Genomic DNA, 17275 nt, shown 5'->3' with positions numbered 1-17275 from the left:
GCTGAGGTGCTGACAGGGCTAAGGGAGAGTCACGGCTGAGAGAGTGACACGGCAGGGCGGATCTCGTGTGTGAAGGGGTGCCGTGGCCCGAAGAAGAAAGGTCACTGAGCCAGCTGTGCTCGCGGCTGAGTACCGTGACCAACACCAGCAGCCGGCACGGGCACAAACGGACACGGCGGTACCGGCTCCGCCTCAGCCCCGAGGGGCACGGCGCCTCTTCCCGCCGAGCCCGAGGCGGAGGCACCCGGCGGGCGGGGCGGCCGGACTCGTTTCGCGGCCGAGCGGAGCCGATCGCGGCCGCCCGGCGCCGCCTCCTCCCGTCCCCGCGGAGGCGGAGGGTTCGGGACGCAGCGCTGTGCGTGTGTCCGCAGCTCCCGTGGCGCTTCCCCGCTCCGCTCCCGCCTTCCCTCGGCAGCGCCGCGCCCTCCGCTCTCCGCTCCCTCTCTTCCTCCGCTGCTCCTTCCCGGCCAGCCGGGGCTGCGCCTGCGAGTCTTCTTCCCCCGCATTCTGGAGGCTCCCAATATGTTCAGCGCCGTCCGCGCCCAGAGGCACCAGGTAGGGCGGGCAGGGGCCGTGCGGCCGCGCTTTGTTGGAGGCTGGGGAGCGGGCGGAGGCGGCGGCCCGGGGAGCCGGAGCCCCCGCGGCGCTTCTGTTGCTCGCTCGGGGCCCGTTGTCCGCATGGCCTGAAGGGCGTGAGGCCGCTCCTGGCGTGCCGGGGCGCGGTGTGGCCCCCGGCCGGGAATGGCCGGGCTCCCCACGCGTGCGGTGCGGCGCCGAGGTCGGGCTCTGCCTCTGGAAGCGCCACGCCGCAGCCGCGGAGTGGCATCGTCCCAAACCGTGCCGTGAATGGGGGCGGGGGGTGGAAAAGAGAATCGCGGGAATCCTGGACTTTGAAGGAAATAGCCCCTCCGGGATGAGCAGCGTGTTCTGATAGCCATTTGCCAATATGACCTTCCCTGTCATCTTCTACCCGTTCTAGGAAGTGGGAGATAATAAAGCAAAAACAGTGGCTGTCAGCTCGCATTAGTGCTTCTGGGGAACGCTGATGAGAGTGAATGACCAAAGTTTGGTGTGGTTTGGGTTTTTTTTTAGGGTTGGTTGGGGTGATGTACATTATTTTCTGCCTGCATGCACCAATTTCCAGAGATTTTTAGAATTTTCAGAGGCGCTTCAAGGTAGAAAATGCCTTTGCATTGGCACTTTTGCCGTTCCTTCACCCAGCACTCCCACAGATAATAAAACCTGAATTGGCTGTAATTTCATGCAGGGTAGAAAAATAATGACAGTGAGAGGCAAAACAAACATATGAGTTCTTTCCTAAGGAGATGTGTGGTGATAGACTAATGGAAATACAGTCTCACGTCACTCCTTATTTGTGTGGTTTGTGAAAGGAGGACTTTTTTTTTTTTTGTTTGAAGTGATGGGTGTGTAGACACTAGATCTATTCTCTTCTGTCAGAGAGATAGAAAATAAGAAAGCAAGCAGGAAGTGGTGCTTTGATGGTGAGATTGGTTTAATTTTCAAAAGCAGATTTTTTAGCCACAAGCCTGACTCCTGGAGCACAGGATGCAACACTCAGGGACTATTTTCCAGTTAGGAAGCTGTGTGTTAGCTGCTGTAATTAAGTCTGATTTTATTTTAATCAGCTTCAATTCTTAAGGAGCAGGAGATGGAGAAACACAAAAACTGGCCAGAATGGGGGTGGAAGACAAGGAGGACAGACAAAACTCAGTGATTTGGTTGTGTGACAGATGTTTGGAGAACTGTGGGAAGTGTGTGTTAATAGAAAAAATATAAACCCAGAGGGTGGGAAAAGGGGAGGAAAGAACTCAGATTTTAGTTGAGTGGATGTGAGGCAGAAGGTTGAAAAAGAGATGTAGATAAGGACTGTGACAACAATAGCAAAAGTATAAAGTGGGAAAGGAGAGGAAAGGAAGAACCAGTGTGAAAAGGGGAACTAATGACCAGAGCTAGGGCTTAGAAGCGTGGGAGGCCAGTGCTGAATGAGCAGCCGGAGTGTTACAGCTGAGGGTTGTCTCTGGAACAGCAGTAACATTGAAGCATGAAGCTTGCTGCTTATAAATTTTTTAAGTCTGCATGCATAAGTATGTTTGGAAGAGCTCTCTGAACTTGCTTTCTATAGAGGGCAGTCAAAGCATTGCACCTTCTATGGCTGCATGCAAGAGATTTTGGAAAATGTCCACAATACTCTGTCCTTCAATTCCTAACCAGTGATAGCAAAGATTTAATCTTCCCTCTCCCTGTCCTCACTGTTGGCATGGGAGCATGACTGAGGTTGATGTGCAGTGAAATAGAAAAATTTTGTCTACAAGTCATGGTTATCAGTGAGATTTAATCTTTAGTGGAAAGCAACTGAAAAGTGAATAAGCGAAACAAAATTGTTGTAAATTCTGAGTCTTACTTTAGATTACTGGTATAAAGTTGAGCCACTTTAGTAGTGTAAAGTATGTTAATAAATGTCTTGTCTTTGGTGTTTTGCCCAAATGCAGACTCAGACATGAAAAGATGATGTGTTTTTACCATAAATAAATGCTAGTGTATGAAACAAATGTTTTGAGGACCTTTGGTTTTGTATTCTGATACAGATAATGGACTGTGAGCAGTCGTAGGTGTGACCTACATTTCTTCTGAGCTGGGCCGTCACAAGCCAGAAAGCTCTGGCTGGGTGTTAAATTCCATTTTTGTTTCACAAGTGCCAATCAAGTGTCTGTCATTACATCAGCAAGTATTGACTTTAAATCAAAATATTATCTGGTATCTCCCCCAAAGTAGTGCTTTACCTGTGAGTTGAAGAAGTACATTAATTTGACTAAAGGGTTTGTGCAGAATTGGCACAGCAGATACTGCTCATGCAAGGTGGGCTGTATTAAAGATGAGAGGTGAAATAAATGGTTCCTGTGTTGTTAGGTCACGGGCAAGGTGACTCTGTCTCTGGAGCTTCTCTTGGTGGTCACTTGAGACCACATCTCCTGCAAGAGGCTCTGCAGGGGAGAGGCCTGGGGCAGCACTGGGGATCACTGTGTCTCAGTATCATTGCTATTTAGGTGAGTTTTCTTAAATGTCCCTTTAAATGGGCAGCAGTGAAGTAGAGGAGTTGGAAAGGAGGGAATCTCCCTTCTGGAAGTCAGAATGAGGATGTGCAGTCAGTTTATCTCTGAGTGCACAGTGAGCTGTGACTCTCTCACGGTCCAGTGGTGCACCTAGGTGGCAAAGGAAAATCTCAGTGCACAACAGGAGGTGTTCAGGAAACAAAATTACTGCAGCAAGGTTGTGTTTAAAATGGAGCAGCTGGGCAGACATTTGAATCCTTGCATTCCTGTGCCTGGGAACAGCTGGGGTGCTAGAACAAACCATGTGGATGTTTATGGAATTCAGGCCTGCCTGGGCCCAGTGACTGGCTCTTGATCCAAGGGGGTTTCCAGCCCCACCACCAGTACCAATCCTTACTGTTAAAATTACAACAAAAATCCAGAGTTTACACATTACTTTTTTTTTTTTTTTTTCATCATTTTAAAAGTATGGGAATAGCTACTCTCAAGTAGGAGTTTTCTCCAATGGAATGTATTGTTCTCATTCTGGGATGATCATTCTGTAGTTTGAATGTGTTTGAAGACGTGCATTTGGATGGAGCTTGAACAGTGATGGTCTCAGAGGCACCAGGCTTTACCTGGCTGACAGTCATCTGGGAACATCTCACTTGGCTTAAAAAAATTAAAAATCCTGGATAATTATAAAAAAAATACAAGAGTTCTCTATGTGCTGAGCTAAAAGGGAATATAATGAAGGAGGGGAAGGTAGTGACAAAGTGATTTCGAGTTAAAAAAATAATTTAAAGGAAAGAGTTTGTTTGCAGTACCTGTTTATGACCTTTAACGCAGAATAAGCAGTATTCTTGACTTTGCAGTGTATTTTGGTTGATAGCTTGGGTTGTGTTCTAGCAGCAGTACTCCAAAATACGGAAAGTTGTGAATCTGCTTCTGCTATTTAATGCTCTTTTGAGTAATAATATTAGCCATGATACACACAACAGTGTTGAAACTCTGTGGCAGTAATTAAGATGTTCAACTTCCTAGATATTCAGATTCCACAATACATAAATGCATCTGCATGGGACTGGTGTCTTACAAAACGGAGAATTTTAACAGACAGACAAATCTTCCATTTCAGTCCAGAACTATTTTGGATAACCTTTTTAGGTCTTGAAGGTCCCAAACAATTATGTATGGCAGAGTTAGAACATTGGAAATAAAACTGATGTTTTACAGCAGAATGTGACAAGACATGCCCAGAAATGTAAACTGAGCGAGGCTCTTTGTAGGATTTAATTAGAATAGTTTGACTAGCTGTCCTGTGACTTGAAATGTTTTGATTGAGATGAATCTTTGGGGAAGGTGTGGACATCAGGCTGTTGGGTTCTGTTTTGAGAAGTTTGTTTGCTTTAAAAATTGCAATGATTATGCCAGTTGTACCAATGGGGAAGTGTTAACTGCCAAATGCCTAATTAAACAATATTTGTTAAATAGAACTTCTTGACTCACCTGTACGATTACAAAAAGAATATACCTTAATTTTTTATTCTTTAATGTCAGTTTTTTGTGAGATTTCTTTCCCACCGAAGCAGAAAGCATTGCAGTCATTGATGGAATTGTGTGCAGGGGTGCTGTGTTCTGTGATGTGGGATGCTGCTGTGCTTGGGAGCAGGTGTTCCCTTCTCCAGACTGTGTGGCTGTGCCTGCTCCAGAGCCTGCTCAGTTCTCTGCTGGCTGGAATCTCCTGTGTGCCTGGCTGTGGGAATGGAGGCAGTGTCCGTGGAGCTGGTACATGGTGGGATGATGCCCTCTGCTGCTCCCGGGAATCAGCCTCCCGCTGGAGCTGCTGGGCACCGGGCAGGTACTGCTCCTGCCAAAGTCACCCCTGGGCTGAGCGCTGGCCGTGCACCACGGTCACAAGGTTCTCTCCCTGCAACGGAGAGCACTTTTAGTTTTTGACAAGGAGAAATGAGCTGCACCTATTTTTAGGAAACCCAGTTCCCAATGTGGCATTTATTCTGTGGATACAAATATAGTGTTGGAACTGAAGTGATTGATGTTTTCCTGAGGTGGCACCAGGGTCATGGAAAGTTCCAGAGTGAGTGTTTGTTGCCTGTTCCCTCCCTGCTGCTGCTCCTCCTTCTCTTCTCCCCTCCCCGAAAAATCTCAGCATAAAGAGCTCACCAGCATGTGAATTCCCAGCAAAGCCACCTCAGTCTGCACTGCCAGTGCCGAGCTCGACCAGAACCCAAAAGGGTCTGTTCCCAGAGTGGCAGAGAGACCTTTTACCAAAGAAAGCTGTCATACAGATTCCTGACTTTATAAATCTTTCTGGAAGTAGCGGAGACTGGAGACATGCCCAGTCATTTCAGACATGTCCTTAATCCATCTTCAGACAATTTTAGGCATTCGGTAGAAGAAGGCTATAAGTAGATGAGCACAAGAAGAGCCGAAGGTAGGAGGCTTGTGGACTGTGTTCTTTTAGAAAATGGAGTAATTTCTGTTGCATTACTTGTGAGTTACCTACTTGTGGAAGGAATAATGATAATAGGATGTGCTGAAGGGCAGAGTTGCTAAGGGGTTGACTAAATATGGGATTTAGCTGTTCTAACTTTTTTCCTAAGCACTGATTTAGACCTTTTCTTGTCTCCGGGGTTATAGCGATGATGTGCTTGATCTCTTATTAGGCATGAGGATATATTAGTGTCAATATGGAATTTTTCAGGCTGCTTGCTTTTTGTGGGGAAAAAAAACCCAAACACCCCCAAAAATCAACAGCAACAATAAAACAACCCCAGCTTGTTTGTGAAAAAAAACTTGTTTGTTTGGGTCAGGACTGTGAATCAAATTTTATAATTTTATGTGAAATAACGTGGCAGCACTATTTATTGTCCTTACTTGATACCTTCTCCTTTATTGCAGGTTATGATGCATGACTATCACAGAAGAAATTCATGTCTATAGCTGACAAGGACTATATTACATCATCTTCAAGCCTGATAGTTTTGGAATCCATATTGCAGCTGCAAACACACATCTGCTTTTGCATTTCCACAAACATCTTCCCTATCAGGAGATCCTGACACTCAAGTGCTCTGTTCTAACACAGTGATACCATTGGGCTATTTTAAATTTACAGTCATATATTTGCTTGGTAAGTTGTTTCATTAATTTGGTATACAGTAGTTAATACTTCTGCTGAAATTATGTAAATTTTAAATCTTTTTGTCTTTTATTTAATAAAAATCAACAAATGAATGTTTGTAAGTAAGATTATTGTTGCCAGTTTAGGGTTGTATACTTGCAGTAGTAAGTGAATTTAAAATAGAGGAATTAACACTAGAAGTATTTTGCAGGAGTCTTGGTATTTTCGTTACTGATTTTTACAATCCACTTCTTCTGGTTTGGAGTTTTCTTATTTAGTGTGATCTTCAGAATTTTCTTAAACTTGAGATGGGAATAAAAATTGTTACAGGTAACATTAATAGAGTCCCACATATACTCTAGGGTTTTTAAGGTAACTGTGCATCTGTGTATGGTAGCAGCTCAAAATTACAAATCTGTTTTTTTGTTTTAAATTACTATTTGAAATTTATTAAGTCACATAAGGGTAATAGTTTCCTATTCTTAATTGGCTTCTTATTTAGAAAGTGGTTAACTAAAAAAGAATCAATTAAAGGAGCTATGGAATAGCTTCCAGATAAAAAATTTAAAGTCCCTGAGGTGATACTTTTGTGTATGGCTGAGGTCTTCAGGGGAAGTTGTTCTAGCTTTGATGACTAAAAATACATGATTATTGTTCAGAATCTATTCAATTATGTCTGTTTTGTTGGTCATAATGTTCTTTCATGATTTCCAGCTGCTCTAAAATACTGAGTCATTACTATAAAGTTAAACAGAAAATGTTTATCTATTCTACTTCACAAACTACTTTAAAATTCTCAGTTCTTATTTTTCAATGTAGCTGGATTTTTTGTCTGCAAAAAATGCAGCTGAACCAGAGTGGTAGAGAGTGGAAAGCGGTGATGAATAATGTTAGCTGGGAATGGATCTACCAAAAAATATCCTTAGGGAAGAGAATTTGTGTAATCCAGTGGCTCCCAGCTTGCTCCCACAGAGCTGGCACAGATTCAGCCTGTAGTTTTGAACCCAGTACCTGCTGAAGTGATGTGGATACATTAAAAGTTGTGGCCTCAATCCCTGAAAATCATTAATCCATTAATGCCCCCTGCGTGTTTGTTTGCAAACAGTGTTGCTAGTACTGCTGCACTGAAGCAAAATGCTGTGTGTGTAACCTTTGCCCATTGCATGTGCAGCCAGACCAACACCAAAATGATTCCCAACGGATATTTGATGTTTGAGGATGAGAACTTCATCGAGTCGTCTGTTGCCAAACTCAACGCCTTACGGAAGAGCGGTCAGTTCTGCGACGTCCGCCTCCAGGTACCTGTGCCCTGCCCCCGTGGGGTACCTGAGGGGATGTGGGGGTTGCACCATGTGAAGCTGTTGCTTTGCAGCCTGGGAGATGTCAGATTTTAGAAGCCCATTTTTCTGAAAAATGCATACTAAAAAATACCCAAATGGGGTGCACTTGGAGAGAAGTGATGGTAACTTTGAGCTGGAGACCGTTGATACAAAAAATTGATTTGAACTGTGGCACTGACCTGAGTAGGCCTGCATATTGTGAAAATACAAAGGTAATTAGAAAAAATCCTCACCGGCACATGGGCTTGTTTTTGTTTGACATAAAGGTGTGTGGACATGAGATGCTGGCGCACCGAGCTGTGCTGGCATGCTGCAGTCCCTACCTGTTTGAAATCTTCAACACTGACAGCGACTGTCATGGAGTTTCTCATGTGAAATTCGATGATCTCAACCCAGAAGCTGTTGAAGTTCTGTTGAATTATGCCTATACTGCTCAGTAAGTAGTTCTCACAGTAACTAGAGAGATGATAGACTTTGATTTGAAAATTCAGAATAATAAGAGGCAAATTTCTCTATTTAATAGGTTAAAAGCTGATAAAGAGCTGGTAAAAGATGTATACTCTGCAGCAAAGAAGTTGAAGATGGAGAGGGTTAAGCAGGTACGGTTCTCAGCTCTTCTGGAAGTCCATTCTGCCTTCACATGCTGACAGCATTGCACCTTTTGCTGTTAACGAGCCAAAACCTGATGCTTCTGTGGAAGAAGTGCTCAGCACAAAGCTACTGTAGATGCTCCTTAGCACTGTATTGATTTGGTGCCAGCTGGATGTGTTGCTTCCACTTGAGCTGTCTTGGTGCCAGGGTGTTCCCTGAAGTTACGTTTTGTATTTGTGCACCTGTATAAGAAGAACAGCTTTAAATCTTGGCTGATTCCTTACCTTCAGGTCTGTGGCAGCAGTGCTGTGCTTGGTTGTGTTGGGAGTGTGAACAAACCTGTAAGTCTGTTAGAAAAATAATAATTCACACATTCCCAAACATAAATTTGGTAGTGATTGACTTTGGAAGTACCCTTAGCTGCAGATAGGGGTACCCTTTAAAAGAGAATTGGGATTATTAGCTCACCTGACTGAAAACTAGTTTTGAATAAGTGTTAAGTAGAAAAGCATGGGGTCAATGTAGATGCCAGTAGCTTCCAAAAGTGTCTGACTTTTTCATTTAAGAGGTGCATACTCCTATGGAAGGCAACATTCCCTTTACAGCACTGGCATGGGGATGACAGCAGAGCCACTACTCTGCAGTTAGAAGCTGCTGTACGTTGGGATAGATAATTTCAATGTATAAAAACTGTGTGTTTGTACACTAAGCTGCAGCTGTTTCATTGCCAGGTCTGTGGTGACTATTTGCTCTCCAAGATGGACGTGCAGAGCTGCATCTCGTACCGGAACTTCGCCAGCTGCATGGGAGACTCTCGCTTGTTGAACAAGATCGATGGCTACATTCAGGAACACCTTGTAGAGATTTCAGAACAGGAGGAATTTCTCAAGCTCCCACGGTTAAAGGTTAGCCTAAGTTTGTAGAATTCCTTCTGGTACAGGATTTCAAAAAAGCAACCTGAGGAGCAGCTAGGGTTTTCTTCCCTTTTGGAGGCAGGAAAGCTTGGTGTACTGACTGCTGGCAGTAATGTAACAATTCTGGATCTGTGTGCTATTCTTACCGCTGTCAACCTTAACTGTAGAGAGCACATGCTGTCACCCTTTCCAGGTCTAAAAGGTAATTGTATTTAAATGTGCTTCCTAGTTCCATAGGCTGAAAGTTCCTTGTGGTGTTTTCTGGCTCTGTGGTAAAGAGAGAGTTGTGCTTATTTTGTAGAGTACAGCATGCTACAGGGTTATTCCTAGAGAGTGAATAATCTTTTCTCTTCTCCCTCAAGCTTGAAATAATGCTGGAAGACAATGTTGGCCTACCCAGCAATGGCAAATTGTACACAAAGGTAATCAACTGGGTACAGCGCAGCATCTGGGAGAACGGAGGCAGCCTGGAAGATCTAATGGAAGAGGTTAGTCTTCAAGAAAATGGGATTTTGGGATTAATCATTAAAAAAACCCCAAAAAAGCCAATATGAAGGATGATCCCATTTTTTTTCTTTTTGTTTTTTTTTTTTCCTTCACTTTTTAAACTGACCCTAAAGAATTTAAATTTTGCTGTAGGTACCCCTAAGCTGAGAAACTGGGGGGGTGTTCAGGTGAGCTGAATGCACTGTTCAGTCTGGTCTTCACTTTCCTTTTTGCTCCCTATTGCTGTATAGTAGCCTCAGAGTGGCCTGTATCTGCTTTAGTTTGGGGAGGTGGTACTGAGACTTGCCATAGATTGGTGATGTTTTCCTTTGCAGGTTTTGCTTGTAAATGCACAGTAGGTAAAAGCTTCTAATGGTTGTTCCTCCCCGTTGGTTTATCTCCCCATAGGTTTATTAACAAAACTAGGATACCAAGGCTGAAGAACCAAGAAGAGCCTCAAGTGTATTGACACGTACAGAAGCAGCAGTCCTGCCCCAGTGCTCCTAAGAAAATCCGCTGTGGGCAGAGAACGATCATGATGATTTAATGGTGTTTACTTACTCCTTTACAGGATGCATTATTTTGAAACTTATGTGTTGTTAAATGGCTTTTCTCATTAATACTAGTGGTAGATGTAGCCTGGGCAGTGTTTAATGGCAAAATTAGTGGGGAGACAAAATTTTTAATTGGCTCCAGCAAATGGACTTTACCAAATCTTGTTAAATTCCTCAAAATTTTCAAAATCTGCTATTACAAGCACAAAAGATCCCCAGAAACACTTGTCTAGGCAAAAGTACATGTTGATGCTGTCATATAATCTCAAGTGTATATTTCCTCTTTGAGAAACTAATTTAAAAGCTTTGATCATGTTGAAATTAAGATGCATTTCATTGAAACAGCTGCATCTAGTTTCAGTGGTGGACAACAGTTTCTTCCAGAACTTAAATTTGTGTTGTCTTCCCTCATTCCCATACCTTTCTTTTAGAGTCTGTTGGCTTCTCTTGGCCTTTTATGATGGAGATAAATATGTGTATTTTTCATAGCAGAAAACTTGTGTGCAGGGATAAGGAAAATGCTTGCATGAGATTGTGAATTTGTGTAACTGCAAATTAATGTGCCTTTTGCTTGTCTAATGTTTCTGTGCTGGGAAAACAACAGAAGCCCATGGAAAATGAAGATTTCTCTCAAGCTGAGAAAGTAAGGAACCTTCACCCCGTTTGAAGATTGCCACCATGACATCTGCTTCCTTTTAGTTTTGCCACTGTGCGAGCTTGAGATGAGCTGACGAGCAGTGTGGTGCCTGGGGTAATGTGCCTGTAGCTGAGGAGCACAGAGACAGCAGCCACATGGGTGTTCTGTTGTTGTTTTTGCAGGTGCAAACGCTGTACTACTCAGCTGATCACAAGCTGCTTGATGGAAATCTGCTAGATGGACAGGCTGAGGTGTATGGCAGTGATGATGACCACATTCAGTTTGTGCAGGTACCAATTGCAGACAGTCTCAGGTAACCCCAGGTAGACTGGAGCAGTTTACAGCACACCTGAAGTCTTGTGTTCTGCTGGCAGAGAAGGCAGCAGGTGCTGTAGTGGAGAAATGCACCAGGAGAAGGTGTCTGGCTGGGAGCTGCTGCAGGCCATGATGTGCTCTCAGCTTCTGTCTCTTTGGCAGGCTGGGCTGACTCTCAGCCTTTGCACAATAGAGTGCTCTAATTCTGACTTCAAAATCAATCCTGGCTGTTAGAAGAAAGAAGAGGCAGACAAACACTCAGCTGTAGGAAGTCAGCTGGGACATTGTAGAGTTCCCAGAGACTGTAGAGAAACACAGGCTGCTTGGCTTGCAGTGGGGAATGTGTTTGGTTAATTTTGGCCCAGAAAAAGATTCCAGATCCAAGTTCTAATCCTTCAGCTGCCAGTGTTCGCTTCTTTTGTTCAGCTGCACTGGTGATGTAGCTGCCAAATCTCTGAGTGCAAATCACTCCATCACTCCTGTGCTTTTTGAGAGGTTGTTTTTTTTTATGGTTTTATTTTGTATTTCTTACCAGGTGTAATCCTTCTGAACTCCAGAAAACCACATGGCTTAGTACAAACACAAGCTAAGATAGAAAGAATAAAAAAGTACTAACAGTTGTAAATTATCAGTTGCTTTATACAAATTAACTTGGTTTAAATTTATGAATTCGAAGCAAATACCTTGTAATATTTTATAACGGTGAAACATGTTGATACAAAAAGTTTTCCTTTATGAAATTCTTAGCTAATGTGTTGCTAGTCCAACACTGTCCGTCCCAGAATGTGGATTTTAGAAATGAAATGAGAGGAAGAGGAAAAGCCAGCCAATTTTCCAGTTTGGTAATTGTTTTTAGAAAGCCTTCACAGGGTTCTCCACCTCTGGATGCCACTTATAATGATTAGAAGCAGAGACATGAGTGTTAAGAAATTTCATTTTCAGAATTAAGACTAGGACTTGTCAATGTTTTTCTACAAATCCTTTCTAATGAGAAAAACCACCAACTTCAGACATTCCTAAACAGTTGAAGGAACTACCACTAAAAATCCCCTAGATGCCAGTCCTAGGAAAATTGTAACTTTCACATTACAAAACTTTGTATTTTCTGTTGCTGTCAAGGCAATTTAAAGATAAGTGCTTAAGTGGTTAATTGGATGAAGGTTCAGGAATAAAAAAACTCACTCCAAGTGCACTGCTTGTCACAGTGAGCTGAGCTTAGCAATCCAGCTCCTCTGTGTGAGGTTATCTGAGTTAGGTGATGTGTTTCTGAAGTCTTGTGACAGTTTCCATGGAGATCAGGCTCCAGGGAACTGTGCAAGCATAGAAAACTGGGGACTGTGGTCATAAACTCTGCTGCTGAGCAGTGTAGACAGCACAGTAACTTCTGTGCTTCGGGAAGAGCCTCAGCAACCCAGCCAACTATGCTGAAAATGGGAATTCTGAGTTTTTTCTTAATAGAGTAAAATAATGTAAGCTACAGTACAAATTTAAATGGAAATGAAAAGAAAGAAGAAATCTCTTGTTAGTGGAAGTATCAAGGGAGAAAAATCCAAGAAACAGCTAATCTGAGCACAAAGGGGAACTGAGGTGAAATTAGTTTGTCTTCAGGGAATGAAGTGAATAGTTAATTCACTTCCAAACAGCATTATATAATTAACTCGGGTTCCAGAAGCAGAGCTTGGGAGTGAGGTTCCTATGTGGTAGCTCAGTTCTTTCCAGCTGCATGTAGTTCCTTCCTTACATTTGTAAATCCTGCTAGAAATGCACACTTGTTTCAGGGATTTGCAGTCCTGCACCGGCAGTATAAAGCTGCAGTCACAGGATAAAGTGAGTTCCAGGAGAAAAGTGTAGGGTGGTTTTTGGCCACTGTTTCTGGGCAGGCAAGATGTTCTGCTGAAAAATAGGTGTGCTATAAATGCTGCTCTGCGGAGGTGGTAGGCAAGCTCTGGTGTAGCTACACAGTGTCTCAGAGAAGGAGAGGTAAAAGGAGCTGTAGTTTCTGGCTAGGTGTCTGTAGCTGCCTTTTGATTTTGCAGAAGAGGCCACCACGTGAGAATGATCACAAGCAGATCAGTAGCAGCTCCTCTGGAAGTCTTTCTCCAAATGCTACTGTTCAGAGTCCTAAACACGAGTGGAAAATCATTGCTTCAGAGAAGACTTCGAGTGAGTAACACGGGCAGGGGTTGTCTAACAGATGTGTCTCCTCTCGGGTACCTGCCACCTTCTGCTCTCTGGGGATTTCCTTCACATCTTTGAGGAATGCTGAGGTGTTTCTTCTTACTGATGATACAAGTCAAGTAATTTGTAGGGTGCTTCAGATGTACCTGGGCCAAACTGAGATGACATACATTTCAGTTCCTTATCAACTAAATCCATGGTGTGTCATAATTTTCCCAGAAAATCCTAAAGACACAGGCAGTCCATAGTTAATTAACAGAGCTGTTTGCACTGTGTGTGCAAGGAGATTCCCAGCACACGTTCAAGTTGCTGTCATAAGTCCTTCGAGCACTCTTTTAGCACAGTTCTCAATAACGAACGCTTTTGGAACCAGTAACCTGAAAAAATGAAGTTGCTGTATTGCCAAGGGGAGTGGCACAACCAGCAGAGCCCATTTGGCATCCAGCTCAGTCCCCCTTCAGGCAGCACCCTGCTGACGGTGGCGGTGTGCTGTCCCCGCAGGTAACACGTACCTGTGCCTGGCCGTGCTGGACGGGGTGCTGTGCGTGATCTTCCTGCACGGCCGCAACAGCCCCCAGAGCTCCCCCTCGAGCACCCCGCGGCTGCTGAAGAGCCTGAGCTTCGAGCTGCAGCCCAGCGACCTGGTGGAGAAGCCCATGTCCCCCATGCAGTACGCGCGCTCGGGGCTGGGCACGGCCGAGCTGAACGGCAGGCTCATCGCTGCGGGTGAGCCGGGGCGCGGCCGGGGCTGGGGCTGGGCCAGGGCCTCTGAATGTGGGGCCAGTAACCTCTCGCTTGCAGGGGGCTACAACAGGGAGGAGTGCCTGCGCACCGTGGAGTGCTACGACCCTGAGAAGGATACCTGGACGTTCATCGCGCCTATGAGGACGCCGAGGGCCCGGTTCCAGATGGCAGTGCTGATGGTGTGTGGGGTGGGGAACAAGCCTGTGGGACCCCACCTGGGCTGAGCTGAACAGGGCACACTGAACAGGCTGGCTCTAGAAATTGTTTCTCTCTAGTTCCATGGTTACCTGAGTGCTCACGAGCTGACTGGTGTGCTGAGAGGTGACGGGTGTTGGCTTGTTCTCTCAGGGGCAGCTGTATGTCGTGGGTGGGTCGAATGGCCACTCGGATGACTTGAGCTGTGGAGAGATGTACGAGCCTGAGATCGATGACTGGACCCCTGTTCCCGAGCTGCGGACCAACCGCTGCAACGCAGGTGAGGCCTCTGCAGCACTCAGCTGGGGGCTGGGGACTCGGCCTGTTCTTACTCACTTGCCATTCTTCCCTCTATCAACAGGAGTGTGTGCCCTGAATGGAAAGCTGTACATTGTGGGTGGTTCTGATCCCTATGGCCAGAAAGGACTGAAGAACTGTGATGTGTTTGATCCTGTAACAAAGGCTTGGACGAGCTGTGCTCCCCTTAACATCCGTAAGTTTGCTGGGGAGCTGGGCAGGGATGGGGAGAAAAGGGCAACAGCAGAACTGCACCAAAGCAAAGCCCCTTGGAGTTGCTGCTGCTGTGGGCTGCTGCTGGTGGCTGACTGTGCCAGCTTTGGTTGCAGGGAGGCACCAGTCGGCTGTGTGTGAGCTGGGGGGGTACCTGTACATCATCGGTGGGGCCGAGTCCTGGAACTGCCTCAACAGCGTGGAGCGCTACAACCCCGAGAACAACACCTGGACCCTGATGGCGCCCATGAACGTGGCACGGCGCGGCGCCGGCGTGGCTGTCCGTGATGGTAGGGCTGGGGCTGCTGCTTGGGGCCTTTCATGTTTGTTCTGATGCAAGTAGAATACAAAGTTGTGCTCCTTTATGGACAGGAAACAATAGAGTAGGAGCCTGGTTAAATGCCCAGTTTTAATGAAAAAGCAAAATGCTCTTGGTTGTGGGGCAGTCACCACCCCTTTGTTCTGAAAATGCCACTGTGCAGCTTTCAGAGCTGCACCTGTTTGAATTTGGGCTTTGCTCTTCCTGTCAGCTGTCATGGGCAGAAGCCCCAAAGCAGATTGCTCCTGTAAGTACAGACCTTGACCAGGCAAAGATCTGCAACACCAGAGTCCCTTGGGGCTTTGTTTGGCCTCCTGTGGGAGCACAGGGCCAGCTGGTGCTGAGCAGTGAGCGTGGCTCCTCTCCTCACACAGGCAAGCTCTTTGTGGCTGGAGGGTTTGACGGCGCGCACGCGGTGAACTGCGTGGAGATGTACGACCCTGCCAGGAACGAGTGGAAGATGATGGGCAGCATGACCACGCCCAGGAGCAACGCCGGCATCACCACCGTGGCCAACACCATTTATGCAGTGGGGGGCTTTGATGGCAATGAGTTCTTGAACACACTTGAGGTCTATAATCCAGAGTCAAATGAGTGGAGCCCCTACACCAAAATTTACAAGTTTTAAGTGAATTAAATTCCCTTTTCAAACTAACAGGCTTAGTGATGTAATTGTGTTTCAGTTAGAGGTACACCTGTGAATAGGGGTGGGGAGGGCATAGATGTTGCCAACAGCAACACAGAGCTTTTGCATATTGCATATTAACGTGCTGTATATATTTGTTTTGGAAAAAATATTGATATGAAGGGGTTTTTTGTGTATTTTAGAACTTTAAAGGTTTTGGTTTTGTTTTAAGATTTTGATGATAATGCAAGAGAAACTAGATGGCATATCATTTCAGGAGCTTCCCCCAGAATTTGTCAGTTTGCACATTGGATGACTTCTTGGAGGTGTGTTCTTGGGGCAGGAAGGGTAACATTTGTGGGGGATAATGTTTTTTTCTTTCATCAGGCCTTGGTTTCCTTCAGTAACTGGAACAATCTGTAACAAGAAGCCTTATTTAAATAGATACAATGGCTATTTTTTTTATTAAAAAAAAAGCTGACATGCCTCTGCTAATACCTTATCTTTTACAATTGCCTTTTTATAACAGTTTTTATATACTCAGCAGAGTATTTTGTCTGTTGAAATGCAAATGGCAGATAAATAGTTATTGAAACAAAGAGACAGCCTTGGAGTTTCTAGAGCCCGAGTGGGACAGTGGATTGCCCCCACAGGTGAGCTGCTGCCTCTGCTGCAATACTGTGAGTTAGTCTGCACCACCTTCCTTAGAGCTGCATAGGGTTTCTGGACGTGACACACCCAGACTTTCTAGGGGTGGGAAAAGGATTCTGGCTCCAAGTGTTTTAAGGAGAACGCAGAGCATGCTTTCTGTACAGCAGTTTTGTTACTCTGGGTGAGCTGATCTTTGTACAACAACAGTTTGGGGGGGTGGGTCTCCTGGGTTTTAAACTCTTGCCAGCTGGCAAAGAAAATGTGTTGTAGTACCCTGTCTTAAGTTTATTTTTCTAATATTGCCAGCTGGAAGTGTGATAGAACACAAATAACTTGATTTTGTATGTGCTCATAGTCCTGTTTTAGTTCACTTTCTCTGCTCCTATGGATCAAACGTTGGGGTGGGATGACTTGGTGTCTAATGTGTAGTGCTGCACATCTAACTCTGAGTGCCAAAACTAGCACTGACTGCTTGCTGCTGCTACAAACACATTAAAGGTACCTTTTGGGAAACCCTTGCACCACAGGCGTGCTCTGACCTGGCTCTGTGTCCTTTTCTTCAAGGAGGCGGTGTCCAAAGAGGAGACACTAAAAGTGCCTTTGAGATGGGTGTAGGCACAGGGCCAGGGGTGGAGTGTCCGTGTCCCTCATGCCTGCAGTGGAGGCAGGCTTGCTGCTGGAGGGAGCAGGGCTCGGAGCACCACAGCCCCTGGGAGTGACTGGACCAGGCCTTTCCCTGCTCAGGGGCTGTGTACAGAAATTCTGCAGGTTGGGTGGTGCCCCACAGGGACAGGGGGACAGGGGCCACCCAAACTCGCAAAGGCACAGCAGAGGTGCAAAGCTGCACCTGGAGCTACTGCTTCACCTTCAGGGATGAGCCACACTGGTGCCAGGCCAGGTCCTGTGCAGTGGGGCAGGAGCCTAGCTACTCCAGCTTCCCCTGGGAGTGGGAACACACACCGGCCCCTGCAGGCAGACTCTTCCTCCACAACAGCACCACCAGCCAGCATCTTAGAGCACA

At 45.5% G+C, this 17275-nt stretch overlaps 1 protein-coding gene across 3 annotated transcripts; it reads left to right on the top strand.

Moving 5' to 3' along the window:
* Window positions 1-319: 319 nt before the first annotated feature.
* IVNS1ABP (influenza virus NS1A binding protein) lies at window positions 320-16767 on the top strand. 3 transcript variants are annotated; one of them, XM_021525137.4, is made up of 15 exons: window positions 320-555; window positions 5973-6204; window positions 7367-7493; window positions 7802-7971; window positions 8059-8134; window positions 8858-9031; window positions 9403-9528; window positions 10900-11007; window positions 13069-13195; window positions 13712-13936; window positions 14012-14133; window positions 14303-14429; window positions 14511-14642; window positions 14776-14949; window positions 15353-16767. In XM_021525137.4, the coding sequence occupies exons 3-15, from the start codon at window positions 7383-7385 to the stop codon at window positions 15604-15606; spliced, it is 1926 nt and encodes a 641-aa protein (XP_021380812.1). In that variant the 5' UTR covers window positions 320-555; window positions 5973-6204; window positions 7367-7382; the 3' UTR covers window positions 15607-16767. The 3 variants fall into 3 exon arrangements, with proteins under 3 accessions (XP_021380812.1, XP_021380813.1, XP_021380815.1); XM_021525138.4 differs by lacking the exon at window positions 320-555 and adding an exon at window positions 803-5505; XM_021525140.4 differs by lacking the exon at window positions 320-555 and adding an exon at window positions 803-5564.
* The last annotated feature ends 508 nt before the right edge of the window (window positions 16768-17275 follow it).

Source organism: Lonchura striata, chromosome 8, assembly GCF_050655825.1.
Source record: "Lonchura striata isolate lonStrDom1 chromosome 8, ASM5065582v1, whole genome shotgun sequence".
In the NCBI taxonomy this organism is placed as follows: domain Eukaryota; kingdom Metazoa; phylum Chordata; class Aves; order Passeriformes; family Estrildidae; genus Lonchura; species Lonchura striata.
The sequence above is the reverse complement of the archived record's forward strand: the minus strand, read 5'-3'. Positions and strand labels throughout refer to the sequence as shown.